The 22,923-nt window shown below is 46.6% G+C and overlaps 1 protein-coding gene across 3 annotated transcripts in view; it reads left to right on the plus strand.

The window, feature by feature from the left end:
• Nucleotides 1-22,923, plus strand: part of TG (thyroglobulin) — a 249,593-nt gene that overhangs the window by 65,666 nt on the left and 161,004 nt on the right. For all 3 annotated transcript variants that reach the window (XM_037802989.1, XM_037802991.1, XM_037802990.1), the window contains 4 exons: nt 39-154; nt 2,036-2,144; nt 6,431-6,622; nt 13,207-13,374. In XM_037802989.1, coding sequence (XP_037658917.1) covers nt 39-154; nt 2,036-2,144; nt 6,431-6,622; nt 13,207-13,374 — 585 coding nt within the window. The remainder of the gene's footprint in view (nt 1-38; nt 155-2,035; nt 2,145-6,430; nt 6,623-13,206; nt 13,375-22,923) is intronic.

Raw genomic sequence — 22,923 nt, forward strand, 5'->3', positions numbered from 1 at the left:
AGGACACACGTGGGTGACTGTGACCATGGTCCTTGCAGATTGCATAGAGGATGAGGCCTGTGGCTTCCTTGCAATGTCCACTGTAGGCCCAGAAGTCTCATGTGATTTCTATGCTTGGACAAACAGCAGCGTCACCTGCACGGCTTCTGATCAGGTCAGTCCTAGCAGCCGCGTGGCTGTCCCACCTCTGGTCCCTTCTGTGTCAGACAGATCCGAATCAACGCTTAGCTAAGCAGGTGAAGAAATGAGTTGGTGACAGCTGATCCATGTTGCCTGCATCAGAGCCAGCTTATATGATAATAATAATAACAAAGATGACTGTCATTTATTGAGCACATCTAAGCACCTGGCATTTCTCTGAGCAAAAATATTGAATCACTGATCAATTGGTCAGTGCATCATCCTTACAACTGCTTCTATGGCAAGTATGGATTTTAGTCTACAAGAAGTATAATGTTTCTTCATTTAAAAAAAAAAGAAATTAAATCTAACTCCAACCCCCAGCCCAGGGGAGGTGCTCTCTTATAGGGAGAGCCATTAAGGAAGCGGGCTCTGGAGCTGGGCTGCTGGGTTTGGTCCCAGGTCCATGACTTACTTGCAGTTATTTTCCCATTGGGTCCTCACATTCCCCATTTATGAGATGGGGATAATGATGGAAACTACATCATGGATTGTTGTGAAGATTGGGTAAAATTGAACACGTAAGAACTCACAGCACAGTTTCTGCTACAGAGTGAGGCTCAATGACCATCATTATAATTGTCACCATTGCTGCCACTATTATTCCCCATCAGGTAGGCAGGAAAGTCCATCTCAACCATGAGTAAGTCTCCTCTCCAAGGCCTGGGGCTCTGAGTGCAGTGCGATCACATGGAGGTGGGGCGGGAAGGTGGCACTGGGGTTTGGGGGGAGATCTTGATCAGTGGACATCAGAGATTGGTCCACACTGTCCAGTGCAGAGGCCCCCAGTCCCAGGAGCTGACTTCAGACTCCTTGGCTCTGCTGCCTCTGGGCAGGACCTGGGCTTTGGGTTTAGCCTCCCCAGGCATATCGTTCAGCTGTCGTCTGACCTCTTGCCACCCCCCACCCCCCACCAGGACCTGACTGCAGAAGGGCATGTGTTCTGGCGGCTTGGAGTGCCCCGGCTCCAGACCTTTTCCAGTCTGCAGGAATCACTTTCTTCTTGATGTTCTTGAAGGATTTCAGGCTTTCTGAAAAGCAGGAAGAACTATTGTCTTCAAATAGCCTCTGTGTTAACCCTGCCCTTGAAAAATTCCTGCAGCTGGGAAACTCAAAATGTGGCAACATGGGGAACAAAATACTAATTGATACAGACAAATGTGACCTACCACACCCACATTGGTAATATTGCTGAAAATAAGTCAGAAAGAGAAATCAGTGATAAAACTGAGAATGACAGGATCTTTGGAAACCTGACCTTACCATTCCCTGCTTAAGGACCTTCCCCTGGATCCTCACTAGATAGAAACTGCACACCTTATCTTGGCCTACAAAGCCTTCCATGAGCTGGCTGCTCCTCTCTCTCACCCCCATCCGCCCCTCCTCTTATATCTGAAAGTCCTAGAAAACCACTGCCCCTACTTTTCAAAACATTCATGGAAATCCATGTGTCTGTGTCTGCTGTTTCCTCTGCTGAAAATCCCTCTTCTCTTTTTGCCACCTAACAAACTCTTACTCATACGTCAGAACCTTACCCAGATTCACTTTTCCTGGGAAAATTTTCTAGCTTTCTATAGCTTTTGCTATAGAATTAATCACTCTCTCCTCTGTAATTACATGTATATTTGCCACTAACACTCTGGGCAAATGACTGCTTACCTGTCTGTCAACTCTAATGGACTGGGAGAAACTAATGATCTGTGATCTCCTATTTATCTTTGTAACCTCAGCTGCTAGCTTTCTGCCTGGTCACGGCTGGAATTTGATAAACTGATAAACCTATCAATTGATAAATGTTTGTTGAATTGATTGCTAAAAATGACAGGATGATAATTCAGTGTCTTTCCATCTCCAGGAACAAGGCGCATTGGGGAACTTGATGGCCACCAGCTATGGAAGTCTTAGGTGCCAGGTGAAAGTGAGGAACCAGAATCAAGACTCTCTGGTTGTGTATTTGAAAAAGGGTAGGTTGGTCACACTGACTGGCTCGGAGCCTCGGTGACTTAACTTGGCCTTTGTGTAGAGCTGGGTGCATCTAGGGAGGGGCCCTGTGGTTCCCACACCTGCTATGGGCCCTGGGCCCAGCTCCCCTCGCACTCACCCTGCAGCACACTTGTCACAGCTGCACTCCCCAGTCAGTGCTCTTCCCCTACAATTTCCTTTTCACTTGTATTGTCATATTTGATCCTCAGCACAGCCTGGCAGGGATTGGGAACCTCATTCTGTGGGTGTGGAACTAAGTGTCGGCCACCATAAAGCTGATGGGTGAAGGATCTGAGCAGAAGGCAGCTGAGGACAGGCTGTGTGGCCTGGATGCAACCTCAATGCCTCCTGCAATGTGGGGTCCACCTCGAGCAGGAGCATGGGCTCTGGGATCTCCACTGCCAACTCTCCTGGGTCTCTGACTCAATGAGCATCTCCTTCCTCTCCCTTGGTCCCTACCCTCCCAAGAAATTGTCAAACCTTTTCCTCCCACCCAATCAAAACCTCTAAGCTCTTCCTCTCAGTTACCCTGTGCAGAGCAGTGCTTCTCCAACTGCATCATGCATGCAGATCACCTGGGGGGCAGGGAGACCTGCAAAGATGTGGGTTCCAAGTCAGTAAATTCAGGGTAGGAACAAGGTTCGGCATTTCTAACAACTTCTCGGGGGATGCTGATGCTGCTGGTCTGGGGGTCACGCTTTAAGTAGTAAGGGTTTTTTTTTTTATAATTTGTAGTTTCTTTCCCATTCATCATTTCATTGCACCCTCACGGATACTCTTGGAGGAAGGCAAAAAGAAGATTGCCATCCCTATTTTGCAGATGAGTAAAGTAAGGCTTACAGCAATTAAGAGAGTGGCCCAAGGCCATACCGTTAGTAAGTTGAGGAGCTGGGTTTGAACCTTGGTGTGTCTGAGTTCCCTACTCCACTCACAGAGGGTCAGCAGGGTCAGCAGGGGAGCCTTCCTGTGCTGCTTGCAGCACAAACATCCTATGACCTGTGTTCTCCTGCTCGGTCCTGTGCTCCTGCTGCCTTCTCGCCATCAGGGCCGAGACAGGGGCCAGTGAGGCAGGGTCCTGAGACCTGGGCCATGGCTGGGCTCTGCCCTGATGAGTTGTGTTGCTGCTCCCTGGGCCTTGGCTTCACAGCAGTTAAGGGCGAGGCCTCTGCAGCTGGGCTGCCTGGGTTTGGAACCCAGCTCTGTGACTTCCGAGCTGCGTGATCTCAGGCAAGTTCCTTGACGTTCCAAGCTTAAGTTTCCTCATCGGTAAAATAGAAGACCTGGGGAACCAAGGTTATTGGGGGGCTTGAAATGAGGTGATGCACATAAAGCTCCTAGACAATGCCTGGTGCGTGGCAAACACTCAGCTAGGAAGGGCAATTTCCATGATTGTTTCATTCTTGCTAAAAAGCTCCTAATACCCGAGGCTGAGGCTGTAGACCAGAAGATGGGCAAAGTGGGCTTCTCCTAGGACATTGGGGTTGGAGTGAAAGGGAGTGGGGGTGCCATTCTCTTAGGTCCATAACTCAGGCCAGGTGTTCTGGGGCTCCCAGCAGCCTCAGATTTATGTTGGGAGCAGCAGTCAGCATGTGGCCCGGGGCGGAGCGGTCTGTAGCCCACAGCCGGGTCAAGGGTTTGTGTTTTCCGGTCTTTGGTCCTTCTTCCCCCTGGGGCTCCATCCTGTCTTAGCAGAGACAGGAGCCCAGCAGAGCCTGCGTTCTCTGACCTATGGCCAGGGTCACCACTAGGATTTCTGCCTCAGTGTTTATTCCAAATACTTTTACCATCCACTTTTAAAAAGATCAAAGCAGAGAGATTATTTTCTTTAAAAAAAAAAAAATAAACACGTAACTCCTCCCAAAAATGTTCTTTCAAACAATTTTGACAAATTGCCACATTTAAGACAAACGCAATTGTATTTCCAGTGTTTTCTTTTTTCTTTTTTGTTTTTGGAAGATTACAAGGGAAACCATGAAACTTCCTCACTGCCAAAATGTATCAAGGGCTTTTTGTTTTGTTTTGCTCTGCTTTGTTTATAAACAGAAAATACACAGAACCAGTCACCCTGGTTCCTGGCATCATGGAAAGAGAACGGAGAAGGGGTTCAGCTAGACTTGACTTCAGACTCCTGCCTCCCCACTTATTAGCTCTACCTCTGGTCAGGAATAACTTCTTTATTTTCCTTGAAGCTCAAATGTCCCAATGGAGGAGGGAAGGATATGGTTTCTGAAAGTATTCAGCATGGTCCTTGGACGTAGTAGATGGTCTGTTGTGTCTATTCACATCCCTTACCTTAGGTGACCTGGGAGATGGGATTGGAGGTGGAGCCAGAGACACACAGTGTGACCTGTCGCCCAGGACAGGCCTCTGCCTGTGCCCACTTCATGTCTGTTTGCCTTGAGCACAGAGGAGGAGCCTTGCAATTTTTTAGAATCAAAGGAAGTTCCTTAGAGATTGTCTAGCCCAACGTTCTCATTTTACAAATGGGTCTAGAAAGAGGAGACACCTTGCCAACACTGCATCACGGCAGAACTTGGGGACTGCAGAGCAGGGCCTCCCTGGACATGGGAAGATCTTTCCCACCTGTCCCATCATCCAGCCACAGACATTGTGTGGGCCGCTCAGCACTGGGGCTGCTCAGAATATCTCCCGAGTGCCCACAATACAATAAGCACTTCTGCAGGCACTGTGGATGCAGCTCAAACAAAGCAAGCAGAATCGCTGATCAATAAAGGAACTAATCCACCAATAGCATAATTTCTGAGGGTGATAATTGCTTTGAGGAAAGGAAACAGGACAATGGGATGAACATGGACATGAGCTGCTTTAGGCTGCTCAGGGAAGGCAGCTCAGAGGAGGAGATACTGGCATGGAGACGGAAGGATGAGAAGGAGCCCGCCGTGCAAATGTCTCAGGAGAGGGCCCCTCTGTACAGGGCGAAGCGGAGGAGGCCACAGTGAGCTGAGACATGGCCCTGTGCTCCCGGGCAGCTCTGGTCAATAGAACTTTCTGTAGTGATGGAAAGATTTTCTAAATCTGTGCTGTCCCGAAGGATAGCCGTCAGTCACTTTTGGCTGCTGAGTGCTTGGAATGTGGCTATTGCAACATTTATTTTGATTACTTAAATTGATATTTAAATAGTCACACATGGCTAGGGGCTACTGAATTGGACAGCGGAGAATAGCTCCAGGGACTCACCAGCTGGTGGGAAGGCAGCCACCACCTCATGTGACTGAAATACAGAACAAGGGGTAGAGCCTTTAATAGAGGCACAGACAGAATGGAAGAGGGATCACAGGGAGCAGAGAGATGAGTCCTAACCCAAGAAGTCTGGGGAATGTGCCCTTTGTGTTAAGCCAGGCTTTGGTGAAGGATGGCCTTGAAGCTTTACTGGCAGAGGTGAAGGGCAAAGGCCTTCCAGGCAGAAGGGGCCGTGTGAGCAAATGTTCAGAAGGACAGGGTGCCGGCACTTTGGGGGCCTGGAAAACATTAGCTGGGTGCAAGCTACGTGCAGGCTCACTGCTCAGCCTTTTTGGGTACTTTAAAAAAAAAGAGGTACTAAATTCATAACAAAGAAATGCTATAGTGAATAGTAAAGGTCAAAGTAGATTGGTAGAGGATGGGTGGGGAAGGGTTGAGGCTGCTGAGTTATAGAGACGAGGGCTGACTGCTCAAGATCAGGGAAAACACTGCAATCCTTGCTCTGAAGACAGAGCATGTGGCCAGACTGAGGCGAGAGGGAGAGCGGTCCCAGGGCCACCCATGCAGATGTTTGATGGCAGAAGGCAGTGACATGCTGGGAAAAGCCATTGATAAACCAATACAATGTCAGCATCATAGTGGCATTGTTTCCCTGTCTACCTTGTGTCTGGATGAATTTGCTTTACCACAACACACATAATAGCAGAGCCTACCTCTTAGGGCAATGACATGAGATGATGCAGACAAACCACATGCCACATTGCCTCTGTAGATACTTAGAGCTCAGTAAATATTGCTGAGAGCGGTAAATTAGAAATGCCAGTTCCCCACGCATATCCTTTAGGTTCTCCAAGGTACGAGGGGTGTTTGTCCAGGTCTGCTGGGCCTTGGGATCCTCGATGCTCAGGCACACTCAGAGGCTCCACAGCTCAGATGGCGCCTCGTCTGGACCACACGCCACCTCTTGCATGATCAGAGGGCCCACTGTCGCGTGAGATCGGTAAGCAGTGCAACTCTGCAATGTTTTGAGTTTTTTTTTAACCTTTTTTGTCTGCCTTTTCCCCAGGCCAGAAACTCATCATGATGAGTCAGAAAAGCTTTGAACAGACTGGTTTCCAAACCTCGCAGTCTGGGATGTACAGCCCTGCTGTGTTCTCGGCCTCAGGAGCCAATCTGACCGACGCGCGCATCTTCTGTCTTCTTGCGTGTGACCGTGATTCGTGCTGCGATGGTTTCATCCTCACACAGGTCCGAGGAGGTAATGCTGGCAGGGAGGGTCGAGGCCCTCCCAGGCTGTGACTGTTAGCCTAACACGGAACAGTGAACGTGAAGGGAGGAGAAGCCAGGGGATTCAGATACCACACGGAGACGGCCGTGGGAAATCGCAGGCAGGAGGGGAGCACACCCAAAGAGGTGGTGATATTCATGTGCACAGATTCAGGGTCAAGCCTGACTCTTTCTATGTGCCACATTCCCTGCTAGCCCCTCACATTGTGACACTAACTTAATCCTTCCTGCTGTCTTCTTGGGAGGTGTTCTGAGCTCCATTTGACAAATTGAGAAACAGGCTCAGAGAAGTTAAAGCGTTTGCTCAAGGTCACACAGCCTGAAACGTGATAAGCTGGAATCTGACCCCAGGTGTATCTTTAACAGCACCTTACTGCCGCCTGTGAGGCTGGGGCTTGCCGTGCCCATCACCCATGGTCATTCACTCAGCACTCAACTATTGAGTGCCTGCTGGATGCCATGCACTGGAGTCAATAGGCTGGCATTTTCGGCTCTCTCAACTGTGAGCTTGGCCTTCTGTTTATACAAGTGAATCCGTGTGCTTGACTTTGTAGCTTGTGGTTGAGAGGGACTTTGGTGTCAGGCAGAAGGTGTCAGAAGGTGTCTGTCACCTTCTGAATGTGAAATCTTTGCACAAGTTGCTTGAGCTCTCTAAGCTGCAGTCCCCTTGTCCATAAAATGGAGCTCATACCTAGTCATAAAGATAATAGGTGCAAAATTCTGGACATGGATTTGGCTCCCAGTATGCTATTAATTTTGTAACAGAGGAATTTAACTGTTCATATGAGGATTGACCCTACCTTCACTTTTGCACCAAGCTAGTTTGCATTTAACTGATGGGGAATTAAAAAGATTAGAAAAAATCAAAGTAGTCTGATGTATATTCTTAAACCATCACTTTCAATCAATCAGTGAACTTGTGTTGGTTGCCAGATGTGTGCAATCTGATAATCTGGGCACTGGGAAGAGATGAAAGGTGCTTAGAGTCTGGTTGGGAATGCAGACGTGCCAAGAAAAACCCATGATCTTCCTCCGTTCACTCATGTGTTCATTCACTCTGTCATCCAGCAAACGTGCTACGCATTACGCTGGGCCCAGCTGAATAAACAGGGCAGCATATGAGTGTCTGATGGGGCAGAGACCATGGGAGCCTTAGAGTATGAAAGAGGGAGATACCAAAGAGATTGGTGGGCAGAGAAGTCTTTCCGAGGAGGAGAGACTTGGGCCAGGCTTTGAGGGATTTGTAGTATTTAGATGAAGGGAGAGGAGGAGAATCTGGTCCAGAGTGAACACCCTGGAGGAGGTAGAGGCAGGGAGGCTCTGTGTAATAATTACAATTAACAATTACATCGGGCTTACCGGGTATTATTACCATGTATAAGACCCAGGGCTGTGATCACCTCCAGTATCCACTCCTCATTCCCTCCAGACTCACAGGTGGAAGGGCCCTTGTTTCTGATAAAGACTAAGCCTGCCTCCTGGCGCTAGAACCCATTGCTGCCACCTCCCTGGGGCCTTCTCCATCCTTCAGTCATGTCTCTGCTCTGTCAGCAGCCCATGTCCTTCCCTGGTTCCCCACCTGAAAGAATGTACAGTTTTCTTAGCCTCTCTTCCTTCTTAAAACCCAAAAGGAACCTAAGACTACAGAGCCCTTGATCTTGTGTCTTCTCTCCAGCTCCTGTGCTCTTTCTCTCTTTTTCTACCACGGACCTTACTACAGACCCCTGAAACTGCTGCTGCTGAGTGCACTGGTCACTAGGGGACGTCACCTTCTGTTCTTCCGTAGCCTGGTTAAGGAAGTGGTTGACACCGCTGACCACCCCCAGCTCCTGAAACTCACTCTTCTCCCGACTTCCCTGCCCTCCTTGTTTGACTCAGGGTGCTCCTTCCCGTTTCGCTTCCTGAGCACGTTCCTTAGATGTTGACTGTAAGTAGGTTCTGCCTTCGCCCTTGTGAGAGCCCCAGGTCTCTATTTCCAGCTGAGGAGTAGAAATAGGTTCAGATCCATATCCTCATCTGCTGCCTAGATAAATCTACTTGGAGGTGTTGCAGGTATCTCAAAGTCAACAGGTCTCTAAATGTACAAGTGAGTTTACCCTAAATGAATTGCTTTTCTTCTGTTTCCCATCTCGGGGAAGGTCATCCAAGCAGTAAACCTGGAAATCAGGTTGAATTGCTCCTCAGCCTTCCTTCCCCTCAGCTGATTTTCCCTCTGATTTCTTGTTGTCTCCTCCTTATCTCTGGTAATGAGGTTTCTCCCACACCCTCTGCCACTGTGTATTTAGGCCTGAACTGTATCGTTTTTTCTTGGGAATTGTGTCAGTCTCTTAACTGCCATCTCACCACCACCACCCCAACTGCCCACCTCTAGGTTCCCCGCCGTCTGAGCCAACCTGCACAACTCTAAGCCATAAGTATTCTGCAATATTATTTTTTTCCTTCTCTTTGAGTCCACGTATCATCTGTCCCAGTGGATTATCACTCTTCCAGGCTATGAAAGAGCCATTTATCCCCTGCAATTAAGAGAGCTCCAGCACACTGGAGGCACAGAGATATTGTTGGTGAATTTAGTTGATCTAAAAGAGAGGAGGTGATCTATCTGATGCCCAAATATCCATGGTCAGCAAGATGGAAAACAACTCAGGTTTCCTGGTTCATGGGGCAAAGGGATTGTACTCTGTTCCCCTCCCTTTACCTCCTTCTATCAGTTCCAGAAAGAAAAAAGGATAATTTTCCATTCCTGGGCCCTGAAGGAAAGGTAAACATTACTTTGAAAACATATAATAAGCATTTTGCCCTTTTCAGGAGATGAATTAAGACTTCCCTAAACTTTGAGGGATGTGTTGATCATAACTAGTAAAGGGCAGAGAGGCAATAATGCTCGACAAGGGGCATAGCATGTGTAGAGGTCCTGTGGCAAGAGGGTGCCTGATACAGCAGAGGAGTTGCGAGAAAGCAGGTCCTGGAGTAGGGAGGGCAAGATGGAGCCTTGGCTTGTGAAGGGGCTTGAAGGAGAGGCAGGGGCTAGACACACAGAACCTGTAGGTTGCACTAAAGAATTTTGATTTTATTCTCAGAGCAACCAGAAGCCTTTGAAAGTTTTGAGCAAAGGGGTGTCATGATGAGATTTGAATTTTGAAATCAGTAGTTTGGCTTGAGTGTGGAAAAGGTATTGGATAGGAGTTAAGTAGATGTAGAGAGATCAGTTAAGATCCACCACAGGGGTCCAAGTAAAAGAGGGTGGTAGTTTGGACTTGGGTGATAGCAGTGCAGATGAAAAGGGAGGACAGATTCAAGATCTCTTTAGAAGACAAAATCAACAGGACTTTGGATCTGGGCATTGAGGGATAAGAAGGTCAAAGACCATTCCTTGGTTGAGTAATTCACTGGAATGGAGAAAAATGGAAGATATCAGAGCTAGATCTGGTGATGAGGGAGGGAGATATGGGAAGATCAAGAGTCCTTTTGAGGTATGCTAAGTGTGAAGTGCCTTAAGACATCCACAAGGTGGGAACCAGAACTCAGAAGGGAAGTCCAAGCAGGAGATAACAGTGGGTGAATTACTAGCATCTGGGTGGTGTCAGAAGTGTGGTTGGATGGGATCTCCTAGGAAGAGGGTGCAGTGTGGGAAGATAAAGGGGGATGGACCAATCCCTGTTGAACACCTCCTTAAGGCACAGAGAATCTGCAGAGAAGACAGAGAATGTGGGGCCAGGAAGGGGGAGGAGGCCCAGGAGAGGGTGGCTGCTGGAAAGCAAGGGAGCAGAGGGGTGAAAGATGAAGGGAGCTGCCAATAGCTTTGAATGCTGCTGTGGGTTCAAACAAGGTGATTGCTGAAAAATGAGAGTTTTGCCCACAGTAGTCAGTAGTGGTCAAAATGAGAAAGTTTTTTGTTGGAGTGGTAGTGCCAGAACCCAGACTGGAACCAATTGCTTCCTACAATCCCTTCTAGGTTTAATGCCATACAATTCTATGATGTGGATTCATGTTAGCGTTTAGATAAACAGATGCACACATGCATGCAAGTATACACACGCATATTTCTATGTTTTTGTGTGCACCTATATTTAGAAACACCGTAATGTGAAATCCAGGATGCCTTCCTTGAGGATACCACAATCCCCCAGCTGCCTGATTACTCACCAGACCGTATGGTTTTTCAAGATGGAAAAGATGATTTCATTTTCCTTAGGATCATGTACGGAAGAAGAATTTTGTTCCAGGGGGCAGAAAACCACAGGATCCTTTTGTCCATGTCATTTATAGCTAGCAGCTTGCTTCCTTTTCCCTCCAAGATTAACCCGGGATCTGTGGGATTATGTTGTTGAACCCCCACCTCGCCATGCTGAAAGTTGAGCTCTCTTTGAGAGTCACGTGAAGTATCAGGCAGACGTTTCTCCCAGTCATGTGCTATGGACAGATTTGGCGTTTTGACTTATTAAAGCTTTGGCTGATGTGCTGACAAACAAGAACAGACCTCAGCCTGGAAAGTCATTTAACTTTTTGATGATTCTGCAACTCTCCTCTTCTCACTCCCACCCCCACCAGCTGTGAATAACAAACACTCCAGCACCCTCCAATCCCAACTCCCAATGGCTTTGTTTCCACTGATGGTTAAGAAAAGAAATTCAAGAGGCCTCTGTACCCACATTTTGATTCAAGCCACTTGGACGGGGGGATCAGAAGGGACTTGCATGGCCCAAGGCTCACGGGAGTATGATTGAAGCCCACAGGATGGGGGTCAGCAGGGTGACTTCCAGTCTCTGGTTGACCCCCTTCTTGGCCAGCACCCAGAGCCCCCATTGATACTTTAGTGTTCGTTAAAGAAGCAAGCTCCCTGGATTTTTCTTCAGAGATCTGAGGGCAGAAGGAAAACCATGTCATGCTTATTGTGTAACTCCAGGATTGTGTGTTTTGGTTTGCCAGAGGGGAGACCACAATTCGGAGACCCTCTGAGCTCACCCTGGGCTTTTCCTGTAACCCCAGGTGCTCTTGTGCCCCATGGTGGGGCCTGGGCACCTGCTGCTGCTGCTTGGTGGTGCACTGTTCAGCAGTGACTAGGAAAGCCATTGCCCCTTGCTGTGCCCATTTCCTCATCTGTGAAATGAGATGTTCTAACTAGGTCAATAGTTCTAGAATCTGATTCTGCACCAGAATTACCTGTGGTCATTTTTTACAAAAACTGATTTTCAAACACACCCACCCTGCTCCTCTCCCTCTGTCAGAAACTCTGTGGTTGGTGCTTAGGAATGAGCATTTTCAAACTTACCTTGTGTTTCTGATGTAATCATTCTAAGCACCTTGGTTTGGGGACCAAATTCGATGATCTTTTAAGGTTCCTTTTGATACCGAGATGATGATGATGATTTTTTTTTTTTTAATTATTGCTGTATAAGAGTGGGCAGTGGCATGGAGGAGGGCAAAATGTCAAATTCAGAAGCCAGCCAGCTATGTGTCATCCACTGTGGGGGAGTGCTAGAAAGAGTTTGAAGCCCTATCTGAATATGGAGATCAGTTAGGAGAGGGAGAGAGTAGGAATTAGGGAATGGTGTCTCCCATGCTTTTTTTTCCTAGGAGAACCTGAAGAGCTATACTACCTAAAAGGGTTATTTAGCCAAATGATATGTACATAATTAAATTCCTAGATCTGAGTAACATGTGAAAAGGGCTTAACTTATATGAGACTCCATGTCTTCATGTGTAAAATGGAAACAACAATCTCCAACAATTTCAGGTTATAAGAATTAAGGGAATTAATAATTCTTAAGACATTTAGCATGATGGCTGGCACATCGCAGACATCGAAAACATTTGAGTTGCCCTAATTTCTCCAACTAAAATCACTATCAAATTCAGTCATTCAGTTATCGTGGGGATCAGGTCTTCCAGATACTAAACAATGTCATAACTTTTGGGCAGCTTTTTAAAATTCAGAGTTGGAACATCTGTTGAAGACAAGATAGTCCCATGCCTACCCTAGTTATAGATTACCCTCTATACATCCCAGGCATATATGGGCACATAGCCTCTGCTTGGATACATCCGGAGAGAAGGAGCCCAATTCCTAACCAGGAAGCTTGTGCCATTTGTGCACAGCTCTTAGTCTTAAAATATACCTTACTTTGAATCTGAATGCTCTTTCCTGAGTCTCTTAAAGGTAGATCTCCTGTGTGTGTGTGTTTGTATGTGTGCGTGAGCAGCTGTTCATTTGAAAAAGCTCACTCTACTGGGTGGGGATAGAAAATAGGGACTGAGGATTCTGTCAGTCACATGTCCAGTGGGGTTAGGGAAAAAGAGGCCCTGAAGGAGGAGAGAAGGCTAGCAGGCATGGTGGTGGCCCTTCCCTTGGGAATTTACCAGGAAAACAACTGCAAGACTATCAGGTGGGAATGACCCAATTTGAAAGCAGACTCTTAAGTCCCCGTGACTCCCCAAATACTGTAACCGATCCCATCTTACAGGGGTCTCATGGCACAGGGTGGAGTGGGGAGGTCACTAAAGGGTCCCTGCTTGCTCCCTATCAAATCAACCTTTCCCTCTCTCATAATTCTGCAGGTCCCATCATCTGTGGGTTGCTGAGCTCCCCTGATGTCCTGCTTTGCAACATCGAAGACTGGAGGGCTGCCTCTGACACCCTGGCTAACAACACGTGCCCGGGTGTGACATATGACCAGGGGAGCCAGCAGCTGGCATGGCGCCTGGGAGGCCAGGAATTCATCAAGAGTAAGTCTCTCTGTGTTGTGTCCACATTTCTTCAAAATCAGCTCTCCCTGAGGAATTTATACTTCTGAAAAGAAAACGGAACCACTAATGCTACATAAAAACAGCCACAGCTTCTTAACAGTGTTCACCAATTCCCAAGAAGCACTGATTTAGCTTGGGAGACTGCAGGTTGGCTGGGGTTGTGCCCGCTTGGGTGGGCAGCTCTGCTGATGTGAGCAGGGCTCCCCTACCGCCCGGGGCTGGTTGGCGTTTGCCAATCAGGCCTGGCCTGGCTGGGGCTGGCCTGGCCTGGTGCCTTGTGTCCCTCATCCTCCTCTGATGAGTGTGCTTCTCTCATGTAGGTGGCAGGAGTACAAGAGAACAAGCAAAAACAAGGGCAGCTTCTTGAGATTGCGACTTGGGCCTGGCACAGTGTCACAAAGCAAAGCACATGGCCCCAATGAAAGTCAAAGGGCAGGGAGGTGTACTCTGTCCCTGTAAGTGGTAGGAGCTGCAGAGTCACATGGCAAAATATGTGGGCACAAGGAGGGGAGAAGAGCTGGGCTGATAATGGAATCTGCCCTGCAAGCCAAAATTACCCCAGGGCATATTTCCTCCTTTGTGAGTTAAGAAATGTCAGGAAGTGACAACTGTGCTGCATATTCTAATTATAGGCAGTGCAAGGGACTATGAGCTGCACTGTAGGGACTCAATTCACAGAGATAACCACTGACATTTCTCCCTCTTCCTCCTCCCTCCCTTTCTGAAGCTCTTACCCCCTCTCTTTTTCACAAACTTACAAACATTAGGGGTAGTAATCACTTCTGAGGTCATCTGGCCAACCCTCTCATTTTACAGAGGGGGAAGCTGAGGCCCAGAGATGGGGGTTAGTGCCTGAGGCCCCAGAGCCAGCCAGATCTCCTGCCTCTGCCCCAAGCTGCCTCTCCCAGCAGATCCCATCAGGAGCAAATGGATCCCTGCTTGTCCTGAGCTGGGGACTGACCGCCCCAGGACTTCTCAGTGTGGCCTGGACTGGCAGGATCAGCACCACCAGAGAGCTGGGTAGAACGCAAATTCTCAGGCCCCAGACCTCCAGGGTGGGCCTCAAGGAGTGTCTTCTGAGCTGCCCTGGCAACGTTTTTGCCTGCCAAGTTGGAGAAGCACTGGACCAGATGACCTGGGAATTTCATTCCAACCCGGTGAGAACAGGGGTGCCAGCGGCTCACTTGCCTGTCCCAGTTCCCGTGTGAGGTTGAGGGGAAGCCCCGTTCCCTCTCCCCAGCAGGAACAGGGACCTCAGTGCCCTGGTTCCAACCTGCTTTTTGAGTTCGGAGAGAGGAAACCACAGGCAGGTGCCAGTCAGATGAGCCAAGCACCTGTGGTGACAGGGTCCAAGAAGCCTGTGTAGGTGGGAGCCCTGGGGTCTTCCTGTCTCTCCAGGATGTGGTCCCCAAGGCTTGGCAGACCCTCTCCTGCCTCCCCGAGAAGCTTCCAGGCCACACACCGTGGTGTCCTGCAGGTCTCAGTTTCCATAGGGGGATGGGATGAGCTCAAATGTCACCTCCTCCAAGAGCTCTCCACCGACCAGCCCCCGGAGCCTATGGCCTCCTTCCCTGCGCAGCTGGCTCCGCTGCCTCAGCTCCCCGCGTCCTTCCGCAGGCAGCGCGGGCTGCAGGGCGGCACCTCTCCTTGGCTCGCTAGCCCGGCTGGGAGTGCGCCTATGGTGCGGCGGCCTGGCTTCAGGCCCCACCTGTGTCATCTTGAGCAGGTCAGAGAATCCTAAAGGCCTAGTTGCTTGTCCCTAAAGCGGGGATAATGCCAGTACCCAGCTCCCAGGGTTGTTGTGAAGGCTATAGGAGAAGATAACAATTACCTGCGGTGATAATAGGAACGCCCTACATTCACCTCCTGTGCGCCAGGCACTGCCCCAGGGCTGGACCTGTATTAACTCACTAATCCTCAATGCAGCGCTTTGAGGGAGGCGAGTGTCATCGTTATCCCCATTTTGCAGGTGAAGAAACTGAGGCACAGAGGCATTAAATAACCTTTCCAAGGTCTCACAGGGCTAGAATTGTGGCTCCAGTGTCAGCATTTTCAGCCACTCCTCTATATTGACACCCACCGATGATATGTGTGAAGGACTTAGAGTGCCTGACACATGACAGACATTAATGTTAGATGATATTACCTTTATTGTTTTTAATTTTGTCATTGTTGTTAGTGGCTTAAGGACTAGACTGTGTCATTAATATCTGGATTCAAATATCGTGCACAGAACCTCACATAATAATATCTGAGCATATTTATCAGGCCATGGAAAAAAATATTGCAGAATTTGGTGAAATTCCATGAGGCTTAAATGAAGATCTTTTGGAGTAAATAAAATCAAATAGCTTATTTATATCACGGGTATAAACATATGGTATTCATTACTCCAAGAGGTAGTCCAGGGTGAGAAAACAGGCATTTCAAGAAGGGTGTAAGATATATTCATGGGCAACAAACCCAGCGTGAATTGCTTAATGCTTAGCCCAGAGCATGTGCTTGATATGTGCCCAAGAAATGAAGAATGTGCTCTTGTCTGGCCTCTCTAAGAAGGAGTGCTTGCTGAATGATTCTTTTTTATTAAAGAATTAGGTTTACAGAAAAACCATATAGAAAATACAGAGTTCCCATAGAATTCTACCCCCTCCCGCCACCATACACAGTTTTTGTTTATTTAATCATTAGCACTTTGCATTAGTGTGGTACTTTTGTTACAACTGGTGAAAGAATATTATTATAATTGTACTATTAACTAATAATCCATAGTTTACGTTAGGGTTCCCTTTTTATATTGGACAGTACTATGGGTTTTTTTAAAAATTTATTCTAGTAACATAAATACAACCTAAAATTTCCGTCTTTTAGCAACATTCAAATATATAATTCAGTGGTGTTAATTGCATTCAAAATGTTGTGCCACCATTACCACCATCTGTTACCAAAACTTTTTCATCACTCAAAACAGAAACTCTGTACCAATCAAGCATTAACTCCTCATTCCCTGTACGCACCCTGGTTCCTGGTAACCTGTACTCTAGTTTCTGACTCCATGAATTTTCTTGTTTTAATTAGTTCATATCAGTGAGATAATTATAGTATTTGTCCTTTTGTGTTTGGCTTACTTCACTCAACATAATGTCTTCAAGGTTCATCCATGTCGTTGCATGCATCAGAACTTCATTCCTATTTATAGCTGAATAATATTCCATTGTATGTGTATGCCACACTTTGTTTATCCATGTATCTGTCAATGCACACTTGGGTTGCTTCTATCTTTTGACAGTTGCGAATAATGCTGCTATAACAGGTGCATATATCCATTTGAGTCCCTGTTTTTAACTTTTTTGCATGTTTACCTAGAATTGGGATATCTGGGTGATATGGTAATTCTATACTTCACTTTCTGAGGAACTGCTGAACTTTTGTCCACAACAACTGCTCCATTTTACATTCCCATCAGCAGTGAACGAGTTTCTTGTTTCTCCACATCTTCTCCAACACTTGTTTTCTGTTTTTTTTAATAGCAGCCATTCTAGTGGATGTGAAATAGTATCTCATTGTGGTTTTGATTTGCATTTCCCTAATGACTAATGATGTTGAGTATCTTTTCATATATTTTTTTGGCCATTTGTATAACTTCTTTGGAGAAATGTTGATCAAGTCTTTTGCCCGTTTTTAAATTGGGTTGTCTTTTTGTTGCTGAGTTGTAGGATTTCTTTATATATTCTGGATAGTGAACCCTTAATGGATATGTGGTTTCCAAATATTTTCTCCCATTCTGTAGGTTGCTTTTTACTTTCATGAAGAAGACTTTTGATGCACGAAAGTTTTAAATTTTGATGAGGTCCCATTTATCTATTTTTTCCTTTTGTTGCTCGTGCTCTGGGTGTAAAGTCTAAGAAACCATTGTGTAAAACAAGGTCCTGAAGATGCTTCTCTATGTTTTCCTCTAGAAGTTTTATAGATTTGGTTCTTATATTTAGGTCTTTCATCCATTTTGAGTTAATTTGTATATGGTGTGAAGTAGGAGTCCATCTTCATTCTTTTGCATATGGATATCCAGTTTTCCCAGCATCATTTGTTGAAGAGACTTTTCTTTCACAATTGAGTGGATTGGCATCCTTATTGAAAATCAGTTGTCCATAAAGGTAAGGGTTTATTTTTGAATTCTTAATTCTATGTCTGTCCTTTTCATTACTGTGGCTTTGCAACAAGTTTAAAAATAGTTAAGTGTGACTCCTCCAACTTCATCCTTCTTTTCCATGATAGCTTTGGCTATTCAGGGCACCTTACCCTTCCACATAAATTTGTTGATTAGCTTTTCCATTTCTGTTAAGAAGGCTGTGGGAATTTTGATTGGGCATGTGTTGACTCTGTAAATTACTTTGGGTAGAATTGACATCTTAATGATATTTAGTCTTCCAATCTATGAATGCAGAATTTTCTTCCATTTATTTAGGTCTTCTTTGATTTCTTTTAGCTACATTTTATAGTTTTCTGTGTACAAGTCCTTTACATCTTTGGTTAAATTTATCCCTAGATATTTGATTCCTTTAGTTGCTATTGTAAATGGAATTTTTTCTTGATTCCCTCTTCAGATTGTTCACTACAAGTGTATAGAAACACTACTGAATTTGCATATTGATCTTGTGCTCCACTGCTTTGCTGAATTCATTTATTAGCTCTAGTAGTTTTCCTGTGGCTTACCAAATGAATTTGAGGTTTATTTGTATTTTCTGTTCTGTATGTGTGTATGTGCATGTGTGTGTGTTTATTTTGGGTTGAGGGCAAGGCTTTAAGAAGGGTGCCCTCTGATGGGATTTCAGGTGACCCGGTGTATATTCATGGTGCTTTGTTCTGAGTTGGAGATTGCCTTATGCCCAGAGTGATTAGGAGGCCACCTCCAATTTGGAACAGTAGGGCACAGAATCTTCCTTTCCACAATAAGAGATCAGAATTTACATGCATTTAACTCCTGGGAAAAGAAGCATAGTGGAATAAATTCACACGAAATTCAGAATAGCTGATAGACAACCTTTCCTAAGAGCATATTGACAGAGACAAAGAGGACTGAGGATTCCAGGGCTCTAAACAACTTTAGGCCATAGAATGGATTTAAAGAACCTGGGGAGCGGTTAGGGACAATAAAGGCAAACTGTCAAAGTTGGTTGAGAGCCAGCTTCTTTCCTTCCATTTACCGATTGGATAGATGTGCCTTAAAATACAGACTCTAGAATCAGACGTCAGGATTCAAATCCCAGTGTGAATGCTTACTCATTGTATGACTTTTCTGGGCCTTAGTCTTCCCAATTATGAATTGAGGTTAACGATGACTTCTGTCTCCTGGGAAGTTGGGAGGGTTGAAGGAGAAATACACATGAAACACTTGGAATGGTGCCTCGAGAAAGGAGGCACTCAATAGATACTAGATACAGGATTTTAAAATACCTGGACTTGAATTCTGCTTCTATCCCCAGCTCTGTGACCTTGTTCAAAGCAGGACACCACCCTTAGCCTCAGTGTCTCTATGAGGCACACTTCTATCTATTACAGAATGGAGCGCTAACACGTTCTACACACTATAGTATAAGGCATTGCTTTCTGAGCCCTAAGTCCCTGGACCCCTTCCTGCACATCCGACAGAAGCACTCAGCAGGACTTCTGGAACCTGCCTCCTGCACTCATTGATCAGTGTGTCCAGTATTGTGAGGGTCTGGCTCAGCAGGTGGCCCAGTTAATGGGGAATTAGCATTTACTTTTAGAGCATTAGTGAATTGATTGCCAATTGTAGGAAATTACAACCCAATGGAATACATTAAGGCCCTTTCCCATCCATCAGCTTTTTTGATCCTTTCTGCAATCAGGTAAAGCAGGAAGTTGCATTACCCCAATTTTACCCATGAGAGTGAAGTTCGGATATATGACCTGTCATACTCCAAGAAACTATCTTTGCATTTAGTGCTGTATCTGGGGCTACCCTTAAGCTTTGGATGCCAGAGTGAAAGCTCTCCACTTCACCCCAAGTTGCCACTTTCTGCTACAATGGTCCTGCATACTGGAAGTAGAAAGTATTTCAGGGTTATCCTTGTCATTGTACCAGCAAATAAAGGAGTTTCCAATAATTGAGGATTTCACTCCTCAGACATCTCACTGGGGCCTCCTATATTCCTGGTATTGGGTAATTAATGTCAGCCAATAGAATATTCCACCTCAAAAATTTTAAAAGGCTGGTGTTTTAGTGGGGAAGGGACCAATGATCCAGGAAAAGTGTTGGGTCAGGTGAGTTGCAGAGGTGAGTTGGGAGAAGTGTGTGGGCCCACAGCATGGACTGCTGTAGAGGAGGTTGAGTGAGTTGTGTGATGTGTCCGTCACCCAGAAGGACCACTGCCCTTATCCATTCCCTCGTTTCCTGAGGACCAGCTAGGTGTCAGGTACCAGGCCGGGTGTTGCAGTACAAAGATGGTTAGAGGGGCTTCTGCCCTCAAGGGGCTCCCTGGCTGGTGGGGGTTACCGATGTGAAAATTATTAAAGTGCTCTGAGCCTCCTGTGTGCCCATCTCAGAGGACTGACAAAGGATTGTAGGGACACAGAACACCCCTTTAGCACTTCTCTCCTTGTTTGTCTTCAGCCAACCAAGCTCCATCCAGGTAGGCTGGATGACCTGGAGTCTAGGGCCGCCTTCTAGTACCGGAGAGCAAAAACCAAACCAACCAACTAAATAACCCCACAAAACACCTAGAGGCCACTTTCTACAATTTGAAGGGACAGCGCTTTTTGCTGTGAGTTTCACTTTCCAGTCGTCAGGGACAAGGGATGGCTGAGAATATCAGATTTCTGCTTGATATTTGCGCCTGGGCTGACGAGTATTTTCCAGAGACAAATTCACCCGTGATCTGCATCTTCTTCATTTTCAGTGGCCTCTCTGGTTATTGTCAACTATTTGGTGTTGGCTAGACCCACCTTCCTATTTCTAAGAAAAAGGGCTTAGAAAGCTCTGGAACTATTTATAGCTTTTTGTTGACAGTGTTTTGAAGTGCAGATGAGTGAAAACAGGCAGATTAAATGTCCCCTAATATCCATGGGGACTAAAAACTTGATAGGGAGAAAAGGCCTTGGCAGAAATATTCCTGGGTCCATTCTGATTCCCACAGGCTTAAAATTATTGAGCAATTCTTTGGCTCAGCCTGTGAGCTGGAGTTGAATCTATGATGGTTGTCATCTTGGGGTGGGGGGGTGGGAAGTTTTCAGTGCATCCACCTTACTCATTGCAACCAGATGCATCCAGAGCTGATGCCTAATGAGTACCTAAAAATAGTATGGACCATTTAAAAATGACCTTATCAGTTACTTACAATAGCTGTTATTGATTGTGCTCTTACTGCGTGCTTGGCACTATGCTTCGTGTCTGTGTGTTCTCCCAGTAGCAGACCCTGAAACAAGGATTCAGGCATATAGTTTATTTAGGAAATCCAAGGAATATAGAGACACACAGCGAAGTGATACCAGAAGAGACAGCAGCTAATAGGGCATGGGCTCCTCATCCAGCAGCCTTAGTGGGTGACTGGAAATTAATCCTTTAAGGAAACTCTGAGGATCAGTGCAAAACACACACTTCAGAATTTCCCCACCAGAGGGGTAGAAGAACTGGGGTGTTTATAGACCCATTCTCAAGATGCCTTGGTTAAGGATGACTGGAAGGGTCACTACCTCCTCAGACATCCGGCCTGCTACTTTGGCAAGCAGTATATGGCTCTTTGTGGTTCCCAGAGAAAGAGCATCAGGTACAGATGCAAGCACTGACAATTGGAAGCTGGAAAGGGGAAAATGGGCAGTGGTGGCTTCATTTTGCTTATGTTGTCTCCAAGATCTGGAGAGAAATGGTATTTTCCCCTTTTGCTGAGGAGGAGGCTGAGGTTTGGAGAGGTTGGGTAACTTGCTCAAGGTTTTCCAGCTCAGGTTTCATTTACTCCATGATCATTCGTTCAGCTCCGGCTTTGTGCCAGGTGGCGGGCAGGTACAGATGTGCTGTCCTGACTCTGGTAAAGAAGCTCACTGTCCAGGAAAGGGTGAGTGCCACTAGAATGGTACAGCAGGCCAGGCCTCGGTCCCCTGAGGCTGGGCCCTGGGGCACCATCTGATGGGCGGGACTTCAGGAGACTGCCCCTGTGTCATGCTTCTGGGCCATGGCCATAGGCCCAGCCTGACCAGAAAGAGAGGCTTTGCCAAGATTCTAAGAGCTCCAAAATGACAATTCCCTCCCACAGCTACAGGAGCTATTTTGAACCAGTCTGGTCTTTCATGATCGCTAGGCTCTTTTAGCAGTGGTGATCTCTCATGTTTGGAGATATCTTCCTCCACAACTCCCTGCCAGGGTGTAATGAAAGCAAATCTCAGACTGAATTCTACCATACAGACCTACAGTTAGTAGCAAATAGGCACAGAAACAGTCCCACAAGTCCCACAAGCTGTTCTTGATAAAGTCCTAGCTCTTTGTCCTCTGGGTGTTCCTGTGCATCTTGTTTGAAGCGTTCGTTTGAGAGACATACAGTAAATATTCTCATGGCAGAACTCAACCCACCTTCTCATCAAAACCAGCTGACCTAGTGTCCTGCAAGTTGGGGCCTGGACACAGGCTGCTTTAGGAGTGGAGCCCAGAGCACCCAGGGCTGTTGGATATGGAGCTCTTGCACTTTCCTCCTGCAGGGATGGGAGTGCTACTCCAGCATTTCTAGCCAATGCTCTTGTCATTTACACTAATGATGTCACCAATAATTCTACATTTCTAGCATTCATTATGCTAATTAGCAGAGCACCTGGGATTGACCAGGGATAAAGAGAGCCTCCTCTGGAGGGTGTGGCTTCTGGGCTGCAGCTTTCAAATGCTGCTTGAGGACTTATGAAATGTGTTTCCAGGCTTAGGGTCCCGACCAGCCCAAGGACCTCTCTGCAGAGGTATTCCGAAGTAAATTCAGGTCATACAACACCCATAAATGCTGGAGAATCAGGCTTCTTGCCAAACCTCAAAAGTTCTAAGTTTTCCTGTGTTCCTGCGGCTTTGGCTCCAGGGAGTGATGACATGAGTCAGGGTCTGCAGGCTGGTTTGTGTAATAGGGATGGCCTAACTCAGTTGTCAGGAAGGGATGGACAAGCTGGCTGCACAGTCACATTCCTTCCACCTTAAAACATTGTTTAGCAGAGAAGAGGAGGAGGACCGTGGCTTCAGTTGCTGTGTACTTCACACAATCGACAGTATTGTCCCAGGGAAGTTGGGGGGTAGGGGAAGAGGGAATGAAGGGCCAAAACAGTGTCTTAGGAAAATGAATTTGGTCGTCAGCCTTCTTATGCTTGGGAGGACAAGGCTCTGAGCAACTTTGATTGCTTTCCTCTTCCTTATTCATTCATCCTTGCATTCATTTGTGTACTGAACAACAGTTCTGTGCCTGGGATGTGCCAGGGGTGTGTAATATAGAGAGAAATAAGGCCCAGTCCTGAGCCTTGGGAAGCTCATAGTTCATCCAAGGGGTG

Source organism: Choloepus didactylus, chromosome 14 (genome assembly GCF_015220235.1).
Source record: "Choloepus didactylus isolate mChoDid1 chromosome 14, mChoDid1.pri, whole genome shotgun sequence".
Taxonomy (NCBI): domain Eukaryota; kingdom Metazoa; phylum Chordata; class Mammalia; order Pilosa; family Megalonychidae; genus Choloepus; species Choloepus didactylus.